Here is a 13,382-nt window from a genome sequence, read left to right on the forward strand (position 1 = left end):
GCTTGTACTGCCTGTTTCTTTCCCCCAGTCCTGCCCATTCATGCAGAGGCAGTTGAAGCCTCCATTCCTTGAGTCTCCCTCATAGGAAGGGAAACATTTGAATCAATGACTTCACTTACGAGTAATTTTTTAAAAATGCCAGTGTAAAAAAGAAGCCAAGCCCTATCAAGCTCCGGAGGATTAAAAGCTGATAAATAAGAGGTACATTCAAATGGAGAAGCTGAAAATAATTCTTCCAAGATCAAGTTTATAAAATGTTAGAGTGAAATATATTAAAACTACCATTAAATATCCTTAAGGACTTTTCTTTTAAATGTCAACATTTTTATTTACCTAAGAACTGGAATTGCTCTGCAACATTCCTATAGTGCTGAGGATTCAACACAGGCTTTTGGATCAGAAGCTCCTTGGTGAGCTTAGCACATTTCCAACCACTTTCAACCTAAGTCTGCTCATCTGTAAAATGGAGTTAATAGCGACTTTGTGGGATTTATATAATTTAGAAACCAGTTATTAAGCATTTGCTTTGGTTAAGACTCTGGATAGTAATAAGCATATTATCTAATTATTGCAATACATTGCTTTTAATTTTCACAACCATTAGTTCTGCTTCTTTGTATCATTCACCTGTTCAATAACTAGAGACAGTGGTTATGAGTGTGTGTAGGTACACAGTGCCTGACACTTAGAAAGTGCTAAAGGGAAAAAAAGGAAGAAAAAAGAAAAAGAAGGAAAAGGTACCTGCTACCATACAAAGAATGTCCTATGGTCACTTTTAGAACTACATGGAAAGAACAAGAAGATTCACAAGCAGAGACTGCAATTATGAGTTACCTTTGCTAACAAATGATTGACACTCGGGGCTTATCACTGCTGTTGGGTGGCCTGAAAGAAGCAAGATAGAATTCAGTTCATTACATCTTTTCTTAAACGTGGTGGCCCTGCTCATCATAGCGACCTAGCCTCACCTCACTGCCTACCTCAAAACAGAAACATAAAATTACTCTATAGGTGCATGTCTTAAACAAAAGCCACAAATCTGTGACCCAAACAGGCCAAGAAGTACAGGAGGAATACACTGGAAATAATTTGAAGAAGACTTTGAAGACCTTTATTCATTCATGCTTTATTCACTCACTCATATTGCCTCTCTTTTTCTTCTCTGCTCCCACAGTTTTATTTTCTTATCTTTATTCCTGATTCACAGAAGTCATAGAATCTTCAGGTTAGGAGGTTATGTTGGAGGTCATCCAAGGGGTCACAACTTCTTTTCTAAAGAAACTCATACTGAGGTCCTTCATTGAAGAGGCATGTGGAATGGTGCTGAAGTCAGATTGCTTGTTTCCTCCCTGACCAACGGAATCACGACAGTTCCTACATCATCTCATAGGGTGGTTGGGATAAATACTAAACGAGCTAATGCATTCACTAAGGTGTCTGGCACAAAGCAAGCAATCAATGAATAGGAACAAGTCTATTTAGAAGTATTATTCTGTGCCCTGCACAATGCTAAATGCTTGTCCACCTCTGGTGAAACCCCAGCCACTGCCTCCAAAACTGTGTATGCCATTGTTTGGAAGCTCTAATCATTATAGTTTTTCTTTACTTTGAGCTAAATGAACTGTAGCTTCCACATACTACCCTCTACTTGGATATAGAATAGAACCCCTCAACACCAAGCCAACTTTTCAAAGAACCAGTGATAGTTGTCACGTTCTCTGCCCACCTTTTTCTCCAACCTAAATGTTCCCCTGGTTCCCAAGTGCCCCGCCATGCTCTTTCTCTAGCCACAACCTGACTTGTCCATCTCCCTCAAATGATGTACTCAGACTCAAGGGACCGTCTGGCCTGGCCAGACCTTATATTGTATTATATTCAGAACAGGTCTTCTTGAATCATATACTGTATCATATATCTAATGTGATTATTAGATATTATTAAAGGTTTAGTGGCTTTGAGGGCAACCACATTATATTATTCATACTAAGCTGTAAGTCTACTAAAAGCCAGATGTTCTTTTCATGCACACTACTGCTGAACCACGCCGCCTCTGAGTTAGGTCCAGGGGGTGCAAATGTATGGGCTATGCGTTCAGTGGCTTCATAGTCATCTTGTTATATTCAAACACTGTTTGGATCACGATTCAGTCATCAAGCCCTTAGCAACTATCCCTCTAGGTTCATCCATAGACTTGATCAGTACACCTTCTCAGCCCAGCGCACACTGCAGCTCTTACCCACCAGCTTCAGGCGGGTATAACCTTACAGCATCTTGCCTCGATTGTCCCACTTCTCTCTAGCTTTCTGCCTTGGGGCTTCTCTGACACCACAGCCTGGGCCACAGTGGAAAGGCTCCAGCTCCCACATGTGCACACCTGGAAGTACATGGACTTAGCACCACGGAACACCCTTGACCAAGGTGAGAGGGGAGCCACTCGATCCCTTCTGAGGCACAGTCCACACGGCTCCTCAGAGGGTCCCATGGGACTGAGCCTCAGTTGCCCAAAGCAGGGCTTAGCTTGATTACACAGGCTTATTGTTGGCTTTCCTTCCTTCCCTGTTTCTCTCCTTCCAGCCTCTTTCCTGTTCCCTGGCATTAGTGCCCAAAATAAAACTACCTACACAACAGCCCTTGCCTCAGGTTCTGCTTTCTTGGAGACCCCAGGCTAAGTCATACATCAACACAACAATGATACAGAACACGTGAGCCCCAAGACACAGCACCCAAGACCTTCCTTGAGGCTGGCTGCGGCCACAGACAAGCCTGTTAGTCACTGAAGCCACTCCAACGCCACACAACTAGACTGTCAGCCAGCCGCCCCGCATCTCCATTTTATTCATCAAGAAATAAGGGGCTTTGTCAAAGACAAGGCTGAATCCTAGATATGGGATGCCTATCAGAATTGCTGTATCAGAAATCTCTCTGTAAATGCTATTCCCTTCCTTTCCCACTCCCCCATCAAAAAAATAAATGATATTAGTTCTCCATGACCCATTCTTAGGAAAACCAGGCTGCTTCCTATTGCCTCATCCAAATACTTGCAAATCAAGTTTGAAATACTCTTCTGGTCTTTTACACAGGATCAATGTTCACCACACAGATCTCTACAAGGTCCAGAACCTACCACCCTCCTTTTTTCTTTTTCAAACTGAGACAATGTTATTTATGGAGGCTTCAGGTGATTCCCCTCGTCCTTTGACTTCAGAAATTCAAACGGGGTTCTGCATTGCCATTTTAGCCACACATTCATATCACGTATTTGGCACACATCCTCGCACAGATGAAAGTATATACAAAGAAAATCAATGTTCCATATGTATTTATGCTGCACACACAAACACTTGAATTCTACTGAAAGATCAGGATAAGCCACTTAAGAAATTCTGACGTTTGAGCTTTACGGGAGTGTGCTGGGGAAGTAAGAAGAGATCTCTCCCATCCGGTCTCTGGAATTAACATTCCTGCTCTTTCCAGCTCAACTTTACAGTGCATAGCATCAGCAAAAATGAATCTTTCCTGAAGCCTCATTTTCCGTGGGACGCTGTTCGTTAGAATGCCTGGAAATTACAGCAAAGGCACCTCCAAAAACCTCGGGGAAATGCTACAACAGAGGCCAGCTCTGCCTTCCTCAAACCCAGACTCAGTTCGGACTGTGAGAGACAGTTCGAATGTCTCTGAGCCTGGGGGAATCCCAGTGCTTGACCAGAGATTTTCAAACTGCTCCCCATGGAGTTAGGGTTGGGGGGGGTGGAGATGGAGGGGTGGGGGCTTCCATCTACTTCCCATAAGCTTTCATGTAAGTTTTCACTTGCAAAGGAAAATTTTCTGATACACATCCATAAAACTTAAAGCCAATGCAGTTACCTTTCATTTACCTTCCACGTCTAACAGTCTATGATCTTTCTACTGAAAGGTGGTCTACACCTGTGGCAGCAGCATCACCTGTGATTTTATTAGAAATGCAGGAAATCAGTCCCCCCCCACCGTTTTCCACCCCCCACACACACACACACCCAGGCCACCTCTGTAGGAGTTTTAGGTTTAACAAGATCCCCATGTGATTTGTATATTCATTACATGTTGAGAACTAATCTACGACACTTTTATCTTTTCCTAAGGGTTTTAAATGTTTCTGCTTAACCTTAGTTCTAAATACAAAAGCATTCTACTGGGAGGAGCTAAAAGAACTATTACTAAGTGTGGGGACAGAGCCCCAGAGAGCAGTTTCCAGGCTCTCGGCCTCATGTGGAAAGGTGCTGGCTCAGGTAGTAGATGGCCGTCAGCTGTGGCTGGTTGGCCGTCAGCTGTAACCATTGAGCCATTGGCCACTAATATAACTGCCGCGGCTCCAGAGGGAAGCCGAGGAGAGTGGTCGAGGAGAGTCGGTCAGTTGGCAGCAAAGCGGACAGCAGGTCGCAGGTCGTGTGAACCAGCCTCCAGTGAGACCATAGTGGTATGACTCCCCTACCTATGGCTCCGTGGGTGTTCCTTTTTGGCCTCACCATATCCTGCGTTCTTATGTGGGGAGCGGGAGCAGAGACCCCGCCTGACACCCCGCACGACACTAAGTCTCATAATTTTATGGATACTTAAGAAGGTCTTTTGTCTTCTTACCTTTAAATACGTTGAGTAAGCAGGTATTTTGTCTTGTTACCTTTAAACACGTTGGAAATCAGAGGAGTGTTTAAATTGTTCCTTCTTCCATTCAAGAAATCATTCCTGATGGACAAAATGCATCAAGCTCCCCTCTCTCTAACATACTCATACACCCTCCAAAGGCCCGTGAAGCCTTACCCTAACATGGCCCACGCACGGCGTTCCCCTATTTGTGTGGTCTCCTTAATGAAACTCTCGTTAAAGGTACTAAAAAGGCAAGATCTTGTGAGACCTAAAGCATTTGTTTCAAATGGCACACTCAGGTTTACTTCTCTCATTCATTACCCAGCCCAGGCTCTTCTCTCCCCTTCACTCAATTCCACTTTTGTTCTCTCATCAGAACCATAGCATTTAGCAACTATATATGGTCTAATCATAATACACACACACACACACACACACACTCACACACTCACAGGTATACATACAGAGGGTGCCAAAAATTGTATACACATTTTAAGAAAGGAAAAACCTATTAAAATTACACTGATGGTAACCACTTTGAGCACCTCTTGTAATTGCAGAAGTCAAATGTGACTTGTATTCATCTTTTGTTATTGGTATATGTTGAGTATTACAATTTTAATACAGTTTTTTCCTTTCTTGAAATATGTATATATTTTATTGCCACCTTCTGTATATATGTCATATGTTTGTTTTACCTCAAATGTAAGCTCCTTGAGAGGAATCCTTACACCTACTTCATCTTTTGACACAGCACCCAGCTCTCTTCTGGGTGTACTTGGTGAATATGTACTGAGGAACTTGGTCCCACAGTTTCTTATGAGATACTCTTTGCCAGATACAGGTAAATGGTATGTATTCTCTATTGTGTAAAAGAAACCATCAAATCATTCAATTGATTTTTTTCCCTAGTAAACCAAGACAAGGAACACTGTATAAAAATGTTGATATGTAAAGTGGGAACAAAACCCTAGAACCAGCTTATGAATCCCAAGGAGTGACATGCCCCCACATAAAAACAGGCTGGTTCCTCCAAACTCCATGTTGGCTTTTGGGGTGCAAACTTCAGAGCAAGACCCAAGTCTTGACTAGCTAACCGAGAGAGAAAGCTTGGCTCCTGTTCTGAAAGTTCTGCTTTCTTTAGGAGAGTCTTGCCTCTGGAGGCTTCCTCAGGAGTAAAAAAAAAAATAGCTCAGAGGGGACATCTGATTCTGCATCTTGATCTATGTGAATTGGATGAACTCAGGCCTGGGAATGATTAAAAGGGATGGAAAGGAAAGAACAGGCTAAAAACTTAGAGTAGTAATTATATTTTAAGTAGACAATAAAAAAGATTTATATGAGCACCACATCTTTCCTAGAAAATGAATTACACAAGAGACTTCGCTCATGGATGAGACCCTTCCAATTTCTGCTCGGGTCAAGGAGGAACAGTATTTTCTCTTCTCTGGTGTCAATTCTCTTTAAAATTACATTTCTGTGAGATACGCTGGTGAGTTTCAGTGATTTCTCAGCCCTTCTAACCCTCATTTCACCTTCATTTGTTCATTTAAACAAACCAATTTGACTGCTGTTAAGTTTGTCTGCCTTTTACTTGCTTTGATGGGACCTGTTTATAACGCTCAGGTGCTGAAGCCCTTGAGCAACCCAAGCTAAACAACCAAATCCAAGTTATTCACAACAGAGTACAGATGTGTATGACCAACCCAAAGAACATTACAACATCCTTCAAGAAAAGTGTTTCAGATATAAAGCTCCTATATATTTCTTTCAACAAAATGATACCTTCTTTTCACATTCACCAAGTGAAGGAAAAAAAATGTTGACAGGTTATTTGGGAAAACTGGGTCAGTGCTGCATTTTTTGAGGACCCAATGTGATAGAGAATAAGAAAGCTAAAATGTAGAAGGTGGAGCAAATTAGGTTCACATCTTCAGAGTTCCACGCCATCTCCAATCTCCTCTGTAATCTTTTAAATAAAAAGAGTTCCTATCATTTAAGCAAACATTATTTATATAAATTCTATATTAATTAGAGGTAAATTTAAACATAGAATAGGTCCTCACTGGATTATTAACAACTAACTTCTGGACAATAACAAAGTTTTATTAGCTCCATTTTACAGATGAGAAAACTGAGGCTCAGAAATTAATTGACTAAACCAGTCTGACTGATTTCAAAATCTATACTCTAAGAACCTTCTACAATGTATGCCCTCCCATGGATATAACAAATAAATGGCCACCCGGACAACATTTTCTTTTCCTCTCCATCTCAGTCCTTTCTTCTCCTCCATGTAACAATGCTGATAGCTGCTCTGAGGGGATGATGCCACTAGGTGGCCAAAATGGAAACCGTCTGAAGCAAACTTTGCCTTATTCTCCCATTTGTTGCCTCTCAGAGGATCATGTATATGCTAAAAAGCTCTTTCCCAAAAGTGTACACACACACCTTTCTTTTTTAACTCTTTTCCTAAAAGTCTTCTTGGGTTTTCTATCATCTCTGCAGGGTTAAGTCCAAATACCTTAGCTGATACAGTCCTGCACACCCATAGCTTCTGTTTTAACTTCTGCCTCTTAGAACTTGACATTCTACACTCTTCTAGCCACTCTGAACTCACTATTTCCTGCACACAACTAGGCCTTTTCACAAGACAACATTTTTATCGATATTATCCTTTCTGCTTAGAAAACACCTTCATTCCTATTCTCTACAATTCTTTTTGCATATTACAACTCACTTTTACAACTCCTATTCAGCCTTCAAAACTCAATCCAAACCTATCTCTTCTTTAGTGAAGTCTTCCCTGACTCCCCCGAGCAATTAGCTGCTAGGTTCACAATGCTTCCCATCCACATCTATGCTTGAGCACCCATGACATTGTGTTAGTCATTTACTCAACACAGAATATCTGTGTACCCAGCACACATTTGGATGATAGTAAGTTACCTTCATATTCCTACTGCATAACACAACTCCAGGAAAATAGTGGGCAGTCAGAAAATGTATATGGAATGAATAAGTGAAAAAAAGCACTATAAACAAGATTTTATCCAGTGTCACCAGGAAAACCTCTATTCTTCTGTTTTCTTTTTATTCCATTTGTGATCTAAAAAAGCAACTCAAGAGTATGGCATACCTACACAATGGAAACCCAAAACTATACAAATCATGGAGCCAACATTTTCACCCTCTAATGAGAGTAAATACCCTCACTTTATAATTTTCACAGTTAGTTTTGTCTCAAGCACCACCATTTCAGATAATTTCATTCTCTTGTATTTCATTATAAGTAAAACAATCATCTTTTTGCCATTCATTTACTACATACATATACCATTTCTCCACAAAATATGCACTGTTTGTGAGTTACTAAGTCGTTGTGGTTTCACTTATGAATCTCCATTTCAAACACTGTTTCCATTGGAAAGTATATTTCAAGTCCAAATGACAAAAATCATAAACAAACAATGCCACAGAACCTATTTTTCTTTGGGAGACTGCAGGTATAGTCAGTGGGTTCCATCTTTGCCATTTTTAGGTATCGAATGACCTATTCGCCCCAGAAACAGTCATTTACAAACTGAGACTCTGAGACTGGTGAGAAGTCTCAATGTTAACCTGGGCTGGTGGCTGAAGGGTACTTATCTAAGATTACGAGCATTCTGGAAACAAGCCTCTACTTAAAGAGCTGATCATGACCGATACCCACTGACCAAATCTGGTGACACACTGACACACACACATCCCCATACCCATAGGAACTGACTCAACCAATTTTTTTTTTTTTATCTCAGATGACTATGAACCTGAGACAAAGGATGAACCAGCGAACCACTAGATTCTCAATAAATGCTTAATTTAAGAGAATGAAAAGTTAGTATCAAAATATATCCCATGGATCTCAAATAAACCAGCTTTAATGTGAAGGGTTCTCTCTCTAAAGTCAGGCCTGGAGGATGTAACAGAGCCAAGTTCATACTATTACAAACACTTTTGTACTATACTGAGATCAAGCGCCAGATAATAATTTGGTTCCCATTCACCAAGTTTTAAAATCTCCCAACACCCAAAGAAATATGTGTGTTTGTTTAGTTGATAATTGCGAAACAAAGGAATACATGGTGATTTTGGTATAGGAAACTTCAGCCAGCCAATGAATGAGTCATTCTACACAGCCTAGTTTTCTGAATGGGTAAGAGCGTTACAGACTGAAACAGCTTTGGAGGGCAATTATCTTGAGTGTCAATATGTCCAAAGTTCATGGTCGATTTACCTCTCTTCTCAAAGAACGTATTTTAAAATGTATTTTTTTTGGTAGCTTAATCATAAATAGCAATTAGTGATTTTGTTATTATAGAGTAATGCCTACAGGGCCAATTGAATGTACAGGGATTCCTCCCCTAACATTCCCAAACCTTCAGGGCTTTTGCTCCCAATTCTGTGTCTAAAGTTATAATTTTTCTGTCTCTTTTTTGGTTGTCAAGCTGTCCCAGATCACTTTTCACTCTTGGTTACAGCAGCTGCTCACCCCGTTCTAAATGAGCTACCTCTAATCTGCAATGGATGAGTTTTCAAATTTAAAAAAAAGTTAGGATTATTGTCTAAAATAAGAGTAAGTATGCTCCAAGAGAGGGTCTGAAGTATTCTCTTGGACTTTATGACATCGATTCTGGTGGCTGAGTGGGCATTTTTGCCCCTTTCCTAGTGCTTAGCCAGGTTCCGGGTCCGTAAGAGGGCCACAATCCAGACCCAGGTATGCTATGACACTTCTTGATGCTCTTTGTGGTCCCCATGCTGCAGTACAGCAAACCATCACACAACCTCACTAATGAATATCTGTCCTGGCCACACAACAAAACAAGTGCAAAGGTTTCCAAGAAAGTCGGTCCACGTTGAAAGATTAATCCAGAAATGGGAAAATGGTCCCTATCTTACATAATGGTTCTAGATGCGTACATCTACAGCATTTACCAGCAGGTGTCTTACACAAATAAGTATGGAAAAAAATTTTTGAGGGAAAAATTATGAAATGGCATAATAGTCTTGGTTTACTTAATTACAAAATTTGTAAAGAAAGCACTTCTTTTTAATACCATACATTTAATTACTTCACTTACTAAACTGCTACACTGTTGGAAAAAGTCTGCTTTACTCAAAGGTAAAAAATGTTCTAACATTTGAGTAACCTAAAGATTAATTATCATTATTTTAAACAGTCCCTACAGGCACTGAAGTCAAGCATTCAACATAAATGACTGTACTTAAATCTTCTGCATCCCCCCAAATGCAAAAGTTTATATAACCTTGTTTGTCAAACCCGAGAAAGCAAAATCAAGCAGGTAAACCAGGCCACCCTGTTACATTAAGGACAGAAGTAAAGAGTAGACATCAATTATCCTAGTTATGCTTCCACTCCCTTATGAAGGAGGCTGGCCCTTCAGCTATCTATAAATGTGGAACTGAAGGAAAGGGACGCTGCCACTGCCACCCTTGTGAGGAATGGGGTGGGCTGTAAGCCTCCAGCCAAATCCCAGGGGGGGCCTGTGGGTCTCCCTCAATATGGCCCTCCATACTTGGCAGCACAGGATCCTCTGGGTCCAGTCCTGCCTGCTCAGGAAAAGGGCTGTGAGGATTTCCAGCGGTCACTTCCAGCCTATGATTCTATATATGGAAACATCCCATCCTGGCGTGTTCAGCATCATGAGCACCACACCAGGGAGGAGGAGTGAGGAGGAGGCTAGCTCCCCTCTTGCTGCCCTGATGACATACTCACTTTAGTGTCCCCCAGGCCCTGCTGTCCTGGACTGGACCTTGTCATCAAATGGCAGCCCAGACCTCTACTGAGTCTTGCAGGCTAGCCACTCTAACATGGAACAGCTGGAAGAGGACCCTGCATTCTTTTCTCTGCATAAACACTGGGGGCTCTGTTCACCCTCCTGCTGCAGCACGAACTAAAGAATTTCCCCTATCCAGAATTACAACCAACAGACCTTTTCCCCATCCCCCATCCTCACCCCCCTCACCCCAGGATATAATTTCAGTCTGTCACCACCCATGCTAGCAAATAGCAAACTGCTGGACCTTTCGCGTATATTCATTCACTTTCTATACTAGTTGAAGTGTCTAAAAATACTAGCAGGGTCGTATAAACAATTGTTACATTCGGTAAAGTTTCCTTAAAAAAAGCATCACGGACTTTGATTCATGCCTGCTATCTGTGAGACCCTTTCTACAAGATCCCTACCAACGTGAATAACGTCACGATAGATAAGTACATCCAAATAGTATATGAACTGCAAATATTTTCATCGTCTGTAGCATCACCTACATATTATTCAGAAGACAGAACTCTAAAACTGGAATATCCGTAGGGGAAAACCTAATAATAAAATTGGACTTTCCTACATTGCTCATACAGCCTAATCGAAGCTTGGTTTCCGAAGGGCAGTCCTGGGCTCCTTCGTGTGTTGCTGAAATCCAGAGCTACGTTGCCCAAAAGAAGAAGAAAAAAAGCCCAGAAAATCCAGACTCTACGTGACCTGACTTACTTATTTCCCAGGAAACTGCATGAGAGAAAAATCAATCATTCATGCTACCGTAGCTACCACACCGAACGGACTGAAGGAGTTGACAGTGGGCAAAACCCCAAAGCGGCCAGTGGAGGTAGGTGGGCGGCAGAGGCTTGGGTAGGGAAGAGGCTGAGAGGCCAAGAGCCCCGGGGGCCAGAGCGGTCCGTGTCCCCGCGGAACAGTGGCCGGAGCCTGGGCCCGAGGCTGGGAATGGGTGTGCGGGGGGGGGGGGGGGGAGGCGGGACGGCGGCCGCGCACTTACCGGGGGTGTTGGCCTCGCCTTCGAGGACGTGCAGCTCCGCGCAGTCGGCCAGCGAGTGCTCCAGGCAGAGCTGGAGGAAGCGGGCCTGGGTCTGGCTCACGCGCTTGAGCAGCGACAGCAGCGCAACAGTCTGCTCGCACTCGTTCCAGCCCTTAAACCAGCCCGCCAGCACCCCGACCTGGTCGCGAAACATCATGGTTAGGGGGCGGCCCTCGGTCTACAGAGCCCCCTTGGAGCCCCAGCCCGCCCCGCCCGCCCCAAAGTTTGGCGGAGCCGCAGCCCCGCGGCCGCCGGAGACGCGTTCCGGTTCCAAGGTGGCTCTGGTGCCCGGACGCTGCAGGTATAGCCTCGGCTCTTGCCTCTCTTGTCTGGTTTCAGTTACGTTCCGGTGGTTCTGGCTGATTTCCCCAGAGATGATGACAGACAGTAGCACGGAAATGTTTCTTTTTAAAAAAATAACGATTAAAAAAAAATCCCTACAAGGCACACAAACTGAATGAAGAATGCTCTCTTTCCCCACCCTTCTCACAGCTTTGGGATGGTGATTTCCGGCGTCCCGGGGTCTCTTTCCCGCTGGGCGGCAGCTCGGACCCTTTACACCCGCATTCCCGAGCGGCGATCACCACTGGAAGGAGAGAAAGGGCTGCAGTGAGACCTCGGCCAGCGAGGGAGCGCGCCCGGGAAACGAGTGCATGAAAGGGGGCGGGGTAGGGGGGCGCCCCGCGGGGGTCTCAGTCCCCCAAATTCTGTCCGATCCCTCCGCACCCGGATGCCGGAGATCAGCTATTCCTGTTACGGGAATGGCAAGGAGCCTCTACCCAGGTGCTGGAGGAGACCCCACGGCTTCCTGTTGCTGCCGTTGAGAGCTGCTGGTGCTCCCCACACACCCCACCCGGGGTGGCCTCGGAGGCTGTGTCTGCGAACACCAGCAACAGATTTTCCTCGCGCAGAAAACTTGCAATGCGGCTGCGAAGGGGCTCGGGGATGGGGGTGGGGGCTAATGCAAAGCAGAGGCGGAGGCAGCAGGAGCCGGAGTTCCTTCCTCCTCCTCCTGCTCCTGCTCCTCCTCCCAGAGAAGCAGCCGAGCGGCTGCAGCTCCATCTACAGCAACAGCCAGCATCTCCACCGCCAGGCGCCCCTCTGGATTTAGGCCGTGAGCAGCCGCGGCAGCAGCTCGAGACAAAAATAAACTCTCCACACCCAAAGCTCCGCGCCCAGCGGGCGGAGGCGCAGCCGGGAGCCCCTGATCCCCCGCACCGCACCGCTCCAGCCCACCCGGGAGGTCTCCAAGGGCCTGCTTCGCCCTGAGCGATCAGAAGTGTGCGTGCGTGTGCTTATGTGTGTGTACGGGCGTGTGTGCTTTAGGCATCCTGCCCCCTCTGCCGCCGCCAACGGACGGGTCTGTCCGGCCCAGCGCCTGGTCCGCGCCTCCCAGGCCAAAAGCCGCACGGCCCCAGGCGCACGCCGAGCGCGGAGACAACCCGACCCCGCACTACTACTTCCCCCGGCAGGCAGGGCGGCTCCGCCGGGACTGCGTCTCCGCGCCGCCGGCACACGCCCCCCAACGACCGCCAAGAAGAAAGTTCAGCTTTGGGGTCTCTCCGAGTCCTGTCCCTGTCGGGGTGGCCGCCGCCCGCAAAGTAGGGAGCCCAGAGGCTCAGCCCTCGATGGGGCGGCTCGATTCCAGCATCCCGCTACCCTGCTCCCAGAACTTCTCGAGCAGAGAAAGAAATCCCCCGGGGAGGGGACCCAGTGGCCAGCGGGTCCCCTGCCGCGGGCGGAAGGAAAGGGGCGCTCACCTCGGCGCGGCTCATACCGGCGGCTCGGGGCCCCACGCGCGGGTCCGGGCCCGCGGCGGCTCTCAGCGAGGTTGGGGGCGCCCGGAGCGCGGGCCGCGGGCCATGCCGTCGGGGCGGGCGGCGCTGGGA

At 45.4% G+C, this 13,382-nt stretch overlaps 1 protein-coding gene across 2 annotated transcripts in view; it reads right to left on the minus strand.

Moving 5' to 3' along the window:
* The window catches only part of SAMD4A (sterile alpha motif domain containing 4A), a 219,004-nt gene extending 206,580 nt beyond the window's left edge, over nucleotides 1-12,424 (minus strand). The window contains exons 1-2 of one of the 2 annotated variants that reach the window (XM_033107809.1): nucleotides 12,220-12,424; nucleotides 11,455-12,079 (exon numbers count right to left, since the gene is read on the minus strand). In XM_033107809.1, the coding sequence (XP_032963700.1) occupies nucleotides 11,455-11,650 (196 nt within the window). In that variant the 5' untranslated portion in view covers nucleotides 11,651-12,079; nucleotides 12,220-12,424. Of the gene's footprint in view, nucleotides 1-11,454; nucleotides 12,080-12,219 lie in introns of those variants that run through there. The other variant, XM_033107810.1, reaches the window with a different exon arrangement.
* Nucleotides 12,425-13,382: the final 958 nt, after the last annotated feature.

The sequence above is a fragment of the Rhinolophus ferrumequinum genome, chromosome 6, assembly GCF_004115265.2.
Source record: "Rhinolophus ferrumequinum isolate MPI-CBG mRhiFer1 chromosome 6, mRhiFer1_v1.p, whole genome shotgun sequence".
Lineage (NCBI taxonomy): Eukaryota > Metazoa > Chordata > Mammalia > Chiroptera > Rhinolophidae > Rhinolophus > Rhinolophus ferrumequinum.